Below are 16,757 nucleotides of genomic sequence, written 5' to 3' on the forward strand. Positions count from 1 at the left end.
TGCTTCTCCCATGCACTTGCTTCCTTCCTTCCTTTGACTTGCTGCTGGAGGGCATTTGGGAGGTGCTCTGAGAGCATTCTAGACTTTCTCTGAGCTTGGTGGTAAGTGGTTTCAGGCTGAACATACCGCCAGGCTCAGGGACAGCCTAGAGTGCTGCCACTGTGTGGCATTGTGGAGAGAATGAATGTTCAGGTTGATGAAGAGGATGCCAGCCAATTGAGAAGTTTTGTCCCCAATAGCTTTATGCTTCCTCAGAGATGCCTTAGTTGAGCTTAGCCAGGCAGTAGAAAATATTCCATCACACTGCTGCATAACCAGGCATTCTCTCTTCTCCCCTCCCTTATTGGGCAGAAGATACAAAAGCCTGAAAGAACATGGACACCTTCTAGCTCAGTGTTATTACACTCTTGTATGATAAGATGCACTCTTTGTTATGATCTTGCACTTTATCATTTACCTGAACTACAGCTTTCAATAGGTTTTACACTTTATTCTGCAATGTTATTGTTTACCTTATTCCAGCTTAATGCACTGTGTAATGATTTGATCTGTATAAGTAGCTTTTCACTGTATATTGATCTGTATGAACAGTATGCAAGACAAGCTTTTCACTGTACATGTGACAACAGTAAATCAATACCAATACAAATATTCCATCGCACCCCTGTTTGTACCTTATAGATGGTAGAAAAGTTTAGAATTATCAGAAAGTGATTCATTTGCCTCAGGATATCCAGCCTCTGAACTAGTTTTGTAGCCACATTATTTTTGTGATTAGTCTAGTATTTCTGATTATTGTGGATCCCAAGATATTGATGGTTAGGAACTTAGTAATGCTAATACCATAGAATGTCAAGGGCACATAATTAGAGGTGGCCACTGCCTGGGATCTTTGCAGTACAGATATTATTTGTCAGGGAATGTTTCCTTTATCAAAGAGCTGCAAGTGGAACTGACAAACCATCAGTGAACAAACCCTCTTTTCAAATTCTGATGAAAAGAAGTTCAGTTATTTAGAGGAGGTGAGAGTGGGAGGGGAGAATGTCCTTCAAAAGCAGCATATTTAGAAATAAATCGAGGCAGATGTTTGAAGTTATGAGGGGTGTGGTAGAGAAGATAGAATGTAACGGTTTTCACTGGCTGGACAGTTGATTACTGGAGGTTATTGATCTAAGATTTGAGAAAAGAACTGGAGAGAAAACTGAGAATTTATTTTGCACCGACTGAAAGTGCAGGAAAAGATTCAATAAAAGCTTTCAAAGCAGAATTGAACATATAATTGAAAAGGCTAAATGGAAGTTGTGACAGATTGACTAGTGCTTTCAAACAGAGATAACACAAGCAGACCCCTTCTGTGCCAAATGATCTCTTGGAGTCATAGAAATTTGCAGCACATTAGGTCCATATGGTTGTGTTGGCTGAAGAACAGCAGCCCAGCTTACTATTACTGTTACTTTTCTGCACTTGGTACATATCTTGAAACATTAAAGAGCTTCAGAAGCACCTTGTGTTCTATTAAGTATGATAACAGCTTCGACCACTATCATTCTTCCAGATAGCTAATTTCCAATGAAGAGTCATTGACCTGAAATATTAGCTCTATTTTCTCTCAATCCTGCTCAATCTGCTGAATGTTTCCAGCACTTTCTTTTTATGTATTAACAGACTGCCATCAAATGCCATAAAAATCCCTTCTATCTCATCCTTCTCCCAACCTCTTCAAATTTACAAATTTAATTCTTGACATGGCAAATAACCTTTGTAAATAATTTACCATAAGAAACAAAAAGAACCAGAAGCAGGATTAGACCCACAAGCACCAGAAAATCTGCTGATGCTGGAGATTCAAAGCAACTCACACAGACTGCTAGAGGAGCTCAGCAGACCAAGCAGTGTCTAAGGAAAAGAGCAAACAGTCAACGTTTTGGGCTGAGACCCTTCTTCAGGACCTTGACAAATAGTCTCAGTCCAAAACGTCAACTGTTTACTCTTTTCCATAGATGCTGCTGGTCCTGCTGTGTTCCTCCAGCATTTTATGTGTCTTGCAGGATTAGACTGTTTGGTTGTTTGTGCCTGCTCAGCCTTTAAACAAATCTTGATTGTTTTTCTACCTCATGTGTCATGGTCATGCACTAACCCCAATAACCTTGCTTAGCTTAATAAATAAACTTCTGCCTACCTGTCTTGAGTCACTAAGCCTTCACAGCCCTTTTAGGTAGAGAATTTCAAAGGTTTACTACCAGCTTAGTAAAGAAATTTCATCTCAGTTGTCCTGAAAGATGAAGCCTCTAATATGAGACAGTTACTCCTTGTTCCAGACAGCCCACGAGGTTCTTACTAACAACCTTACAATCACCTTTGAAATTCATAATTTACAGGTAATCTTCCCTCACGTTCCTCAGTTCCAACTTTATAAATCTAGAGGGCGCTGTCTTTCTCATACATCACAACATTTCTATGATGACAGTATTCTTACTGTGACTTTGTACAATTTTGGCATCCTATATTCTCTGCTTCGCTTGCTAAGGCCAAATAAACTGGCATATTCTCTCACTACAACTGGCCACAACCTTCTGATAAGGTGTGAGATACTTGTGGTGTAGGTCAATGTGGCTCAGGTCTGGTTCATTCCTCACAACACCCAAGTTATCATCTGAACTATCTTCTCTACTGTCTGGAGATCCAAGCTGCAAAACACACTTCAAAACCTGGGTATTTGTACCTCCCTCTGCAATTGGTTACTTGATCTCCTTATTGGGAGACTACAATCAGTGCAGGTCAGTACATCTCTTCTTCACTGTCAATCAGAGCATGCACATTGAAAGATGCATGCATAACCCACTGCTCCTCTCCCTCTACAATCATAGCTCTATGGCTAAGCACAGCTAAAATACCATCTATAAATTCACCAAAGACACTGCAGTTGTTGGCAGAATCTCAGGTAGCAATAGGGAAGTGTACAGGAGTGAGATAGATTGTCCAATTGACTAGAGTCACAACAACAACCTCCCACTCAACTTAGGGAAGGGAAAGTTGGGAGAACACATGGCAATCCTTACTGAGGTGTCAGTGGTGAGGTGAAAGGGTGAGCAGCTTCAAGTTCCTGGGTGTCAACATCTCAGAGGATCTATCCTGGGGTTATCCATAAGACCATAAGATATAGGAGCAAAATTAGGCCATTTGGCCTATCGAGTCTGCTCCACCAGCTCATCATGGCTGATCCAATTTTCCTCTCAGCCTCAATCTCCTGCCTTCTCTTCGTATCCCTTCAAGCCCTGACCAATCAAGAATCTTTCAACCTCTGCCTTAAATGTACATAAGGCTTGGCTTCCACAGCTGCTTGAAGTAACAAATTTCATGGATTCACCATCCTCTGGCTAAAAAAAATCCTCCTTATCTCTGTTCTAAAAGGACACCACTCTATTTGGAGACTGTCTGCTGGTCTTAGACTCTCTCACCTTAGGAAACATCCTCTCCACATCCACTCTATCAAGGTCTTTCACCTTTCGATAGGCTTCAATGAGGTCACCACTCATTCTTCTAAATTCCAGTGAATGCAAGCCCAGAGCCTTCAAATATTCTTCATAAGACAAAACCTTTAATCCTGGAATAATTTTTGTGAACCTCCTTTGAACTCTCTCCAGCTTCAGCGTATCCTTTCCAAGATAAGGGGTCTAAAACTAATCACAATACTCAAAGTGAGGCCTCACCAGTGATTTATAAAGTATCAACATTATATCCTTACATGTATATTCTAGTCCTCTTGAAATGAATGCTAACATTGTCTTTGCCTTCCTCACTACAGACTCAACCTGAAAATTAACCTTTAGGGAATCCTGCACAAGGACTCCCAAATCCCTTTGCAAGTCAGATCTTTGAATTTTATCTCCATTTAGAAAATAGTCATCCCATGCATTTCTTCTATCAAAGTGTATGACCATACACTTCCCACTGTATTCCATCTGCCAATTCTTTGTCCATTCTCCTAATCTGTCTAAGTCCTCTATAGCCTTCCTACTTCCTTAAAACTATCTGCCCCTCCACCTGTCTTCATATCGTCTGCAAACTTTGCAACAGAACCATCAATTCCATCATCCAAATCTTTGATGTATAATGTAAAAAGAAGTGGTTAAACACAGACCCATGTGGAACACCACAAATCACAGACAGACAGACAGACAGAAAAGGTGCCCTTTGTTCCTACTGTTTTCCTCCTGTCAATCAGCTACTGCTTTATTAATGCTAGAATCTTTCCTGTAATATCATGGGCCCATAGCTTGTTAAGCAGTCTCATTGAGTGGCACATTGCCAAAGGCCTTCTGAAATTCCAAGTACACACATCAACTGATTCTCCTTCATCTATCCTGGTTGTTATTTCTTCAAAGAATCCTAACAGATTTGTCAGACAAGATTTTCCCTTGAGGAAACCATGCTGACTATGGCCTATTTTATCATATGCCCCCAAGTTCCCCAAAACCACAGCTTTGACTCCAACATCTTAGAAACCACTGAGATCAGAATATATGGCCTATAATTTCCTTTCTTCTGCCTCTCTCCCTTCTTGAAGAGTGCACTAAGATTTGCAATTTTTCCATTCTTCCAGAACCATTCTAGAGAGTGGTTGTTGAAAACACTCTTACCTCTCTTTTTCACTTTATGTATCTGAAGAAATTTCTGGTGTCCTCGCTAGTATAATTGGTGAGCTTACTTTCATTTTCCATCTTTACATTCTTAATGACTTCGTTAGTTGCTTTCTGTTGGTATTTAAAAGCTTCCCAATCCTCTAACTTCCTGTTAATTTTTGCCCTATTATATGCCCTCTCTTTGGTTTTTTTGTTGGCTTTGACTTCCCTTGTTAGCCATGGATGTATCATCTTGTCTTTAGAATACTTCTTCCTCTTTGGGCTCTATATTCCAACAATTAACAAAGCTAACAAATTTTGTGACACATGCCAGTGATTATAAACCTGATTCTGTATATTCCTGTGCCTTCCAAATTACTTCCAGAAATTCCAGCCATTGCTGCTCTGCCATCAACCCTGCCAGTGTTCTTTTCCAATCAATTCTGCCAACTCCTTTTTCATGACTTTATAATTTCCTTTACTCCACTGTAATATTGACACATCTGACTTTAGCTTCTCCTTCTCAAATTTCAGGATGAATTCAATCATATTATGATCACTTTCCCGAGGGCTCTTTTAGCTTAAGCTCTCTGATCAATTCTGATTCATTACACAACACCCAATCCAGAATAGCTGATCCCCTAGTGGGCTCAACCACAAGCTGCTCTAAAAAGCCATTTCATTGGCATTCTAGAACTTCCCTCTCTTGGAATCCCCCATCAACTTGATTTTCCCAATCTACCTGCAGATTGAAACCCCTCCCCCCATGACTATTGTAACATTGCCCTTTTGGCATGCATTTTCTATCTCCCTCTGTAACTTGTAGACCACATCCTTGCTACTTTTTGGGGGTCTTTATTTCACTCCCATCATGATCTTTTTACCCTTGTAGTTCCATAGCTCTATTCACAACAATTCAATGCCTTCTGACCCTATGTCACCTCTTTCTATGATTTAATTTAATTTTTTACCAATAGAGCAACACCACACCCTCTGCTTTCCTGCCTATCCTTTTGATACAATGTGTATCCTTGGACATTAAGCTCCCAGATATATTTTTTCAGCCATGATTCAGTGATGCCTGTAACTTCATACTTAACAATCTGTTCATCGACCTTATTCCATATGGTGCACATGTCAAAATGTAACACTTTCAATCTAGTGTTCACTCTTTTTTCAATTTTGTCCAACTTTCATGTTGCAACTGATCCTGTTGGCTGCAATTTTGTCATATCATCAGCCTTCCCTTGCCAGGAGTCTCACTACGCAATGCCTCTGGTTTTTGTACCTCATCTTCAGCACTTTCATTCCGGTTCCCATTTCCCTGCTGAATTAGTCTAAACCCACCCAAACAACTTTATCCAGCCTGTCCGCTAGGATATTGAACCTTCTCGGGTTCAGGTGTAACCCCCCCCCCCCCTCGCTTTAGTACAGGTCATACCTTCCCCAGAGGAGATCCCAATGATCTATAGCATTGATGCAACCATGAAGAAGTCACACCAGTGGTTCTGCTTCATTCAGAATCTGAGGAGATTTTGTATATCACCAAAGACTTGCAAATTTCTACCAAGGTAGTGGAGAGCACCTTGACTCATTGCATCATAACCTGGTTCAGAGACCCCAATGTAGAGAATTGCAAGAGGCTGCAGAAAGTTGTAGATTTAACCAGCTCCCTACTATTAAGGACACCTTTAAGAGACAGGGCCTCAAAAAGGCAGCATCGATTATTAAAGACCCTAACCATCTGGAACATGCCCTCTTTGTGTTACTACCATCAGGGAGCCTGAAAACGCACACTCAGCATTTTAAGAACAGTTTCTTCCCTTCCACCATCAGATTTCCGAAGTCTGTGAATCCATCAACACACCCTCATTGTTTACCTTTTACACTATTTATTTATTCTGTAGCTTATAGTAATTTTTATGTTTTGCACTGTACTTCTGCTGCAAAGAACAAATTTAACAACATATATCATTGATAATAAACTTGATTTTGATCTGCATGCAAAAAGGAACAACCAGAGATAAAGAGAAATAGGGCAACCCAATATATCATTAATCCAGATTATACTGTTCTGCATGGCTCTAGTACAGAAATACTGAAGCATTACAGCGTGATTTGTTCCTACCTGCTTCCTCACTAAAGAAAATGGGGCTGGTTACAACTGTTACATATAGAACATACTAGAAAACTGGATCAACTTCTCTTATCACAGAGAGAGAAATTCCTGAAGAGAACTTGAAAGCTTATGGGCAACGATAACCCAAAATCTACTTACAGGAAAAATGCATCTGCTGGCCATTTTCCCAAGATAGTCGAAGCAATTTGGCCAAATTCTCATTGCTGAAACTCCCCCGTGAGGCACAGGATATAGTCCAGTGGAAGCCTTCAAACTCTCCATGAACATTGGCAGTGTGCAAGCAGCTTTTGAGATTGCAAAGACAACAAGGTTATCATTCATCATCTGTAAGAATACCCCTTTGTTTGATAGGTGGAGAGAGAATGTATTGATGATAGTTGATGCCCAATAGCTCAATAGCACAAGAGCTGTGCACTACCAGTTTTTCTAAGGGACATGCTATACTAAGCAGAAACCAGTTGTTGCTAGGAGATCAACAACTTTGGAAAAGAGGCCCTGTACGTTACCCAAAAGCAGTTGGTCTTTCAGCAGAGAGAATGATCCTTGCTGTAAGGGACACTCTATGGTACAAGAGTACCTGTTATGGGATGAACTCACAGAAAGTACAACTTACACAGAGCATGTAGGGGAAAGAAAAACTGCAAGGCCCCCGCCAGAAAAGCATAATACACTGAGGGACAGAACGGATACGTATTTTAAAATAAACAACCATTCAATAGAGAAAGATTAATTACAAAATCTCAAACAATTCCTAACATTGTTAATCTCCATGAAATGTTCATTTAAATAATGCTTTTAATTCAGTAAAGTTATATTTTATGCCTTAGATAATTAAAGAAGGTATTCCTTAGATTTACTCAGCTACCTTTTGGGGTCTGTGCACATAGTCTTCAAAGTCATCTGACATGCAGTGTTTCTCAGTTCCTGACTATTTATTGTGTATTGTTTCAGCCTGTTTATTTTCACATAATACACGACTTCATGTGTCTCTTGATAACTCCATTTGTAATTTTTTCTGCCCACCTCAATAACCATTTGTATCTTCCTGTAGGTGACAGACAGGTTTGTTTTTGCTCTCTGTCAGCCATATGGATAATATTTCTCTGAGACTGTTTCTCCAATTATCTATTTGTCAGTTTACACTTACCCCAAATCAGTTCAAAGTGCCATTCCCTCATCTGAACATTTCTTTATAAACCCAGAGGCACTTTTTAAATGGTTTATTCGGATCTGTTGTTGTATTACAAAAGGATGTAGCAAATATCTAGCAGCTATCTAGCTGCGAAAAATGTGGGCTGCTCAGATGCGAGAAGAAATGTTGTACAAAATACACCAGTGACAGACACAAGTAAGATCTGTTTAATGTGTGCTTTATAATTTTATTTCAATTGAAAGTATGTTTCTTTCCCTCCAGTGAGTACTGGCCCAGAGTCATCAAACACTCCTCATATATTAACCCTTTCATTCCCAGAATCATTCTCGTGAACCTCCTCTGGACCCTCTCCAATGCCAACACATCTTCTCCTAGATAAGGGGCTCAAAACTGCTCACAATACTGCACGTGTGGTCTTATTAAGCCTCTGCATCACATCTTTGCTCTTATATTCTAGTCCCCGGGAAGTGAATGCTGACATTACATTTGCCTTTCTTACCACCAAATCAAACTGCAAGTTAACCTTTAGGGAATCCTGCACAAATCTATTTACATCTCTGATTTTTGAATTTTTGCCTATTTGCAAAATAGTTGACACTTTTATTCCTTCTACCAAAGTGCATGACCATTTACTTTCTTGCACTATATTCCATCATCAAGTTCTTTACCGTTCTTCGAATCTGGCTAAATCCTTCTATAGACTCCTGCTTCCTTCCACCTATCTTTGTATTTTCTGCAAACGTGGCCACAAAGCCATCAATTCTGTCATTCAAATTGTTGATATATAATATGAAAATAAGTGGTCCCTATACTAACTTGTGCAGAACATTACTCTAGTTATAGGCAACAAAACAGAATAGGCCCTATTTATTTATACTCTTTGCCTCCTGCTGTCAGCCAATTTTCTATCCATGCTAATATCTTTCCTGTAATATCATGGGCTCTTAACTTGTTAAGAAGCCTCATACACAGTAACTTGTCAAAGACCTTCTGAAAATCCCAGTAATCAACATCCAGTGACTTTGCCTATCCGGCCTGTTATTTCCTCAAGGAATTCCAACAGATTCGTCAGACAAAATTTCCTCTTAAGGAAATCATGCTGACTTTAGTCTACATTATCATGCACCTCTAAGTACCCCAAAACCTCATACAATAATGGACTCCAAATCTTCCCAACCACTGAAATCAGGCTAACTAGCCTATGATTTCCTTTCTTCCAACTCCTTCCCTTCTTAAAGAGTGGAGTAACATTTGGATTTTCCAGTCCTCCAAAACCATTCCAGAATCCAGTGATTCTGAATCAAGAATCTAGTTCATCCTTTCACAGGATAGATTCTCAGTATCAAGAGATGATCAGATGGAACTTCCACCAATTTTAAACCTCTCTTGCAGATGCTGCAGTGCAAGTAGCATTCACAGTTGTCCAGGTGCATTGAAGTATTTTATCTTTGAAAGAAATGTTAGTCAAAATTGTGCGTGTACTTGTAAGTTAGAAAGGAAGGATCTGGATTCCTTCAAAACAGAGCTGGTAATCCATTGATGCACCATCAATAACTCTCTCTGAGACATGAAGTTGAGATATCGGCTTTTATTGACTGGAAGAAAGAACAAGCAGTAGTTGACCACCATACTACATCCTGGAGAATGAGGGCCGGGCTCAGGCCTCAATCGCCTTAATACCGGGGTCAGTGGGAGGAGCCACAGGAGCAGTCAGCAGGGGGCGTGTCCAGACAGGTATATGTAGTTCACCATATCCATACTGAGAGATCCTCTTATTTTTTTACAGGAAGTCTGCAAATTCGATATAACCTTGGAGGTACAAGGGAGCCGTACAGAATTGACCTGGATCAGAGGAACTTGGCTAATGGACAACCGCATAGTGTTAACATCAGCAGACGTGGAAGGGAACTACACCTTCAGGTAATTCCTTGTAAAGTGGCAATGAGATGTCTTAAAAATTAACTTGCAAATCTAAATGCTAATTCTTTCACATATATGCAAGTGGAGCAAAGCAGAATTTTTTTTTCTTTTTTTTTAAGCTTTCAAACATAGGATTGCTTGAAGTAAATAATGATAGTGGGCTACAATTACCCTAAAATACGGTATTAGAGCATTCAGCTTGGAAGTTCTTGGTGCTAAATTGGTGACTAATAGACAAACAAATGCACATGTGGACCGCACTGTACCAGTAGCCATTTTAAGAAGCCTATTTCCAATGCTAAAATTGGTCCTGCTGAAATAATGCAGACTGTGACAGTAGCTCAGCTGGCAGAGTTGACACCAGATCAGTTGAATGGAGTTTAGTGCTCAAGCTTGCATCATATGAGTGTCTCAATGTCTGGGCACACTGTAGGGGGATCATTAACAAGATGCTTTTCCGTTAGTTTGGGCTGTTGGTTCACCTCATCTATTATTTGGCACTTCAGTACTCCTTAAAATTCCTAAGGACTGAAAATGATTGGAAGACAAAACGAACAGAGTTTGTCGTAAATGCCGTAAGTTTCTTCATATAAAAACATTAAGTTGGCATTCCCTCAAGAGGACAGCATAACTGATGGAATTGGCATTAGCTACACAGAACAAGATAAGGGGAGTTAGAGGAAGTCTTTCAGCAAAAGACAGAAACCCAGGTGTCTTAGTGAGGACTTCCAGACACTTAAGTAATGGCATCTTCTCTCAGTTATTCAAACCTGTCCAAATCAGATCAGGGAAAGAGGAAGCAAGTTAAAACAATAAAAAAAGGAAGTTTTTGACAGACGCAGTGATGTCAATGACACATATAACCTGGAGGAACTTACACAGATCAGGAATGAAATGAATAAGGAAATTGTGAAAGCATGAAGAAAATATTGGCAGGCTAAAATAAGCAAAGCTGAAAGATATTTTATAAGTTCATGGATAACAAAAGAAAGAGTATTTGACTCCATAATGGTAGCTTGCCTGTTGAAGTGAAATATAAGTAAAGTTCTGAATTAGTATTTTGTATTTGTCACCACAAGCAAAAGTGTGTGCATGCTGTAATATTTGGGCGTGATGCTTTCATTTGTACAATGTTAATGAGGGAATGATGAGATAAGAAGGTTAGTTCTGAATACTGATAAATAATTTGTTGATGGCGGAGTTATGGGGGCATATTGTTTCCTGGGTGAAAGTATGTTTGTGGATTGAGGCCTTAATGACATGAAAGGCCATTTAATGTCTTGCATCACTCCTGCCAGATCATCGAACCAGATTAAGATGACACACCCCAAATTAAATCGAATCCAGTTTGTTGTCATGTAGGGTAGGATAAAAGCATAATCAAAACATGCTTGCAATAGTGTCACAGGCAGGATAGACAATGCAGAGTCAGTGTATGTTGTTTACTTGGATTTTCAGAAGCACATGAGGCTGCTAAACAAGATGAGAGCCTATGGAAATTACAGAAAAGATATTGGCATGGACAGAAGATTAGCTGACTAGCAGAAGGCAAAAAGTTGTAAGGAAAGGAGCTTTTTCTGGTCGGCAGCTAGTGCCTAGTGGTGTTCTGCAGGGAACAGTTTTGGGTTCACTAGTTTTCACGTTATATCTTAAAGATCTAGATGATGGAACTGATGGTTTTGTAGCCAGGTTTCTGGATAATACAACATAGTGGAGGGGCAGGAAGTCCTGAGGAAGCAGGGAGTCTGCCAAAGGACTTGGACAGATTAGGAGAATGGACAAAGTGGCAAATAGAATACAGTTCATTTCCAGAGAACTAGAATATAAATGCAATGATGTAATGCTGAGACTTTTTAAGTCTTTTTTTCAGATTGCATTTGGAGTATTGTAAACAGTATTTGGGCCCCATATCTAAGAAAGGATGTATTGGCATTGGAGAGGGTTCAAAGGAGGTTGATAGAGGGGACATGAAGAAGATGCTTCATATAGCAAGGGAATTTAGGACCAGAGGATGTAGCCTCAGGATATAAGGATGTTTCTTTAGCCAGAGAGAAGTGTGTCTGTGGTATTCATTGTCACAGATAACTATGGAGTCCATGTACAAACACACTGGAGGAACTCAGCAGGTCGGCAGCATCCGTGGAAATGAACAGTCAATGTTTCGGGCTGAGACCCTTCGTCAGGACAAGTCTCAGCCTGAAACGTTGACTGTTCGTTTACACGGATGCTGCCTGACCTGCTGAGTTCCTCCAGCATGTTTGTACGTGTTGCTTTGACCCCAGCATCTGCAGTGTGCTTTGTGTTAACTGTGGAGTTCAGTAGTTCCATTTAATATCAGAGATTGTGTACAGTATACAACCTGAAATTCTTACTGTCCGCAGACATCCTCTAAAGAGAAGAAAAACCTCAAAGCATGAATGATAGAAAAAAAGTAAGAACCCCAATTTGCCCTCCCTGCCCCTGCACAAGCAGTGGCAAGTGGCATCAACCCTCCCCCACTTATTCTAACATAAAGCATCAACATTCCCAACACCCACCGTGCCAGCAAAAGCAAAGCCCCCAAAGAGAGACCATGGTCTACAGTCCATCAAAAACTAACTGTACACTCCAACATTTTTGACATCCCACAGGCTCTCGCTCTCTCTCTCTCACTGACAAAATATCGCTCCTTCCACAGCAAGAGGGGAGACAACAGTTGCTATTTTGATGTTACAGTCAGTCTGAAGTGTTGCTTTTTATTCGAGTTCCCCAACTCGAGCATCAGCAACAAACTCTCCCTCACCATCGAGACAGAGAGATAGAAAGAGATCAATCACTGAGTGCAGAGCCTTCCGACAGCCTGTCTCAGTGTCTTCAATGTCCCAGCTCCCACTAAGCTTCCGTTGGCGACATCAGCAAGAATTCATGTCCATAGGGCTGTGTGAGGCCCCAAAGGCACCTGACTTCAGACTGAACCTGGATTTATCGAAATTCGGTCAACTGACGAGCTCCAAGAATAGGAACGTGCCACCATGCAGAACTGTAGTTTGAATGTTGCTGGAGATCAAAGTCCTGACAGCAGTCACAGCCACCCTGGAAAGAAAATAGACACATTAGAAAAGGATGAGTTTAAGTGTTTCGCTGATGAGCAGAGAGAAGTTGCCCTCTGGCGCCATCTTTAGCTCCACTAAGTTATTGGGTATATTTAAAGCTGAAGTTGATAAGTTCATGATAGCAAAGGTGTCAAAAGTTATGGGGTAAAGGTGGGAGACTGTAGTTGAGAGGGAAAATTAAGCACTCATGATCGAATAGCAGAGCAGACCCATTGGGCCAAATGCCTTAATTTGGCTCCTATTTCTTCTGGTTTTATGGACATGAGGGGTGAGGCCTCTGGCAATGTGACTCACTGAAACTAATTGGGCAAACCATCAGTATCAATAAACATGCTAGATTAACTCAATGTCTCAAGCAGCATCCGTGGGAGGAAAGGATTGTTGACATTTCAGATCAGCTGAAGAAGAAGAAAACTTCATCAAATTCACCATACCTTAACCTCAGCCTGAAACATGAACAATTCCTTTCCTTCCCCCAGATGCTGCTTGATCTGATGAGATTTTCCAACAAATTGGTTGTTGCTTCAGGTTTCAACAACTGCAGTCTCTTGCACCTCCAAGCTGTCAGTGTCCTGGGAAGATTACTGATCCAATACATTCAATGATTGATAAACAGAGAAAGGACCAGATGCCAAGGCCTCAGAATATAAGGATGTTCCTTTAGAACAGAGATGAGGAGGAATTTCATTCGCTAGAGGGTAGTGAATCTGTGGACTTCATTGTCACAGATGGCTGTGGCATTGGGTATATCGGAGGCGGAAGTTAAGGGATCCTTGATTAGTAAGGGTGTCAAAGGTTACAGGGAAAAGGCAGGAGAATGGGTCGAGAGGTGTAATAAATCAGCCATGATGGAATGGCGGAGCAGACTCAATGGGCAAGTGGCCTAATTCTGCTCCTATGTCTTATGGTCTCATGGAGAGCGGGTGAAAACTGAAATGAATACAGGCAGCAGCTTGATGAACATATTTGGAATCTGAATTGTGATAGCCAGAACACAAGCAAAACTCTGTAGCCTGGCATTTTACTGCTAAATGTGATATCATTGCATCCCTTACAGTGAGCTTATCAGTTTTTCCATTTCTATGTCATGGTCCTTGATATTTGAAGCAATAAAAAAGTCACCTTGTTGCAGGTATTCCCTCCTCGCACTACTAGTTTTGGAATAGACATGAAATTGGGCTATAACCATTTGAAATGTCCTTGAACCTGGCTCAAGTCCTTTGTTTCCATCCATTTTCTGGAATTGTCCTTCCAGCTTCTGTATAAAAGAAGCTGAAAATGAGACTGTCCCTAATGCAGCACAGTTTTACTGTATGTTGCAGTTCTTAATTCTAAATTGACTGAATATAATACTAAATTTAAACAAAAAAAAATCAATGAAGAAGATAGTATATCATGTAAAATTCCCAGAGGACTATGGCAAATAATTGTCTCCTCACTCTCCAATAACATATCAAATGACTTGATTCATATTAGTTCTTGCAGTTGTCTATAGGTTTTACCAGAACATGTGCAATTTCTAACTGAGCAGTAATAAAGCTGGTAACAATCCTATTATCATTCTGCCATATACCATATATCTTTCATTTGTGTGGATTTAGAATCCATATTAATTTTGAGTTTAAGAGGCTGAAGTGTTTTAATCATTTCTTAAAACAATTACTGTAAATAATTTTACAATGGCCAAATGTATACACCTTAGCAATGATTACTTTGTAAACACAATTAAGGAACACCAGAGTGGTGTGCAGTAGTTTATTTGAACATTGACATTTTTTATGATAATGTGTGCTGGATAAAGCTGCACTCATCTGAATGTGAATGTAAATGAGGAATAGGAAAGTACTTCTTCACTTCTCCTAACTAGCCCATCACCTCCCTCTGGTGCCTCTCCCCCTCTCTCTTTCTCCCATGGTCTACTGACCTCTCCTATCAGATTTCTTCTGCATCAGCCCTTTACCTCTTCCACCTATCGCCTCCTAGATTCTCACTTCATCCCACATCTCCCCTCACCTGATTTCACCTATCACCTGTCACTTTGCACTCCATCTCCTACCCCCACCTTCTTACTCTGGTTTCTCCCCCTTCCTTTCTAATCCTCAGAAAGGGTCGCAGCCTGAAACGTCAACTGCTTCTTCCTCTCAACGATTCCTGCGAGTTCTTCCAGCATTTTGTGATTTTGTGCATGTTGCTCTGGATTTCCAGCAACTGCACATTCTCTAGTGATTATTATTGGCAAGGCCTGTATTTATCTTCATCTGCAATTGCCATAAAATTGAGCTCTTTCAGGGGAAGTTATGAATCAACATTGCTACCAAACTGGAGTCTCATTTTTATCAGACAGTAAGCAGGGACAGTAGACCATGGGAGAAAGAGAAGAAGGAGAGGCATCAGAAGGAGATGATAGGCAGGTAAGGAGAGGAGAAGAGATAAGAGGGGAGTCAGAATGGGGACTGGAAAAATGGTGAAGGGAGAGAGGGGAGAAATGACTGGAAATCAGAGAAATTTTGTGAGTGTTACCCTTACAAATAAGGTCTGCATGGACACAGTCACACCACGTCCATGTCGAATCATTGAGCTACCTGCTGTACTTGCTACATCAAGAAGCACGTTATATAAATGAAGTATTTCCTGGTCTCCTGTAGTAAATAGGTTTTAAATAAAGAATGAGAACCAAACACAATGAAGGAATCAGTTCCTGAATCAGAACGCATTGTGACATTGCTCATGTAATCAAAAACCACTGCATGCATTCAACAGCATCTAACTGTCTTCTTGTAGGTGTCCTGCCTGTTAGCTATGGAAATTATAGTCCTATTAAGCCAAGAAACATGTTGAGAATTTGTAACTGTGGCTCTCATGGGGGTGGAGGAAAAAACTTAAAAAGTCTCGCCCAATATTATTGTTTTGATGCAAGCTGTCCTAAGACATTAAAGCCCAGCATTTTAAATGAAGTCAGCACCATGGCTCTGAAAGTTAATAGTTTTTTACTGGAGTGGAACATGATGGTGAGTGTTTCTCAGCTGAAATGCATCACTTGAGATTATAACAAATTTTATTTAAGCATAATATTTTGGCTTCTCAGTTTAATATTACTTTATATATACACCATGACGATTAAAATAATTATTTGGATCTGTAGAGCTGAAAACCTGTTTCCTAGAATTAATATTCAAAATATTTCTCAGCAGCATGGTATGGCCATTGCGTTTGCCATCCACAAGGTGCACTCCAGCATCAAACTAGTAGCCCCTCCCAAACCCACTAGCTCTATCCTCTAGAAGTATAAGGACAGCAACCACATGTGAATGTCACTATCCACATACTGTCTCCAGATTATACCTTAACCTAACTTGAAGCAACACTGCCATTCTTTCATTTTCTCTGGGTCAAAATGCTGGCACACCCTCTGCCACCAGCACACAGACTGAAGCTGAACATGAGCACGGCTCACTTGCACTTCCTCAAAAGAAATTAGGTATAAGTGATAAGTGTTGGTTTTGCCAGTAATCCCTATGGCTTGTTCAAGAAAAAAAATGTGATTGATGTGCAATGGTCAATTTTCAGCAATAAATAACAAGCATGAATTAACAATATATTAGCGTCCTTAAACGAGTGTAACTGTCCCCTTTTGTTCAAGAAGCCTGATAGTTGTAACTGTTAGCATGACCAGAGACACCACACATCCTGGCCACTCCCTGTTTGACCTGCTGCAATCCAGCAAAAGGTTCAGGACACAAAAAGCCAGAACAAATAGACTGAGGAACAGCTTCTACCCCAGAACCGTGGCCTCCATCACACAACTCCCACAGAACAATGACTGAAACTGT

At 40.4% G+C, this 16,757-nt stretch overlaps 1 protein-coding gene across 1 annotated transcript in view; it reads left to right on the plus strand.

Annotated features, from left to right (window-relative positions):
- The window catches only part of LOC132395162 (contactin-associated protein-like 2), a 1,263,978-nt gene that overhangs the window by 1,151,493 nt on the left and 95,728 nt on the right, over positions 1–16,757 (plus strand). Inside the window, exon 20 of the mRNA XM_059971460.1 lies at positions 9,702–9,835. Within this exon, the coding sequence (XP_059827443.1) occupies positions 9,702–9,835 (134 nt within the window). The remainder of the gene's footprint in view (positions 1–9,701; positions 9,836–16,757) is intronic.

This window comes from Hypanus sabinus, chromosome 6 (genome assembly GCF_030144855.1).
Source record: "Hypanus sabinus isolate sHypSab1 chromosome 6, sHypSab1.hap1, whole genome shotgun sequence".
NCBI classification, from domain to species: domain Eukaryota; kingdom Metazoa; phylum Chordata; class Chondrichthyes; order Myliobatiformes; family Dasyatidae; genus Hypanus; species Hypanus sabinus.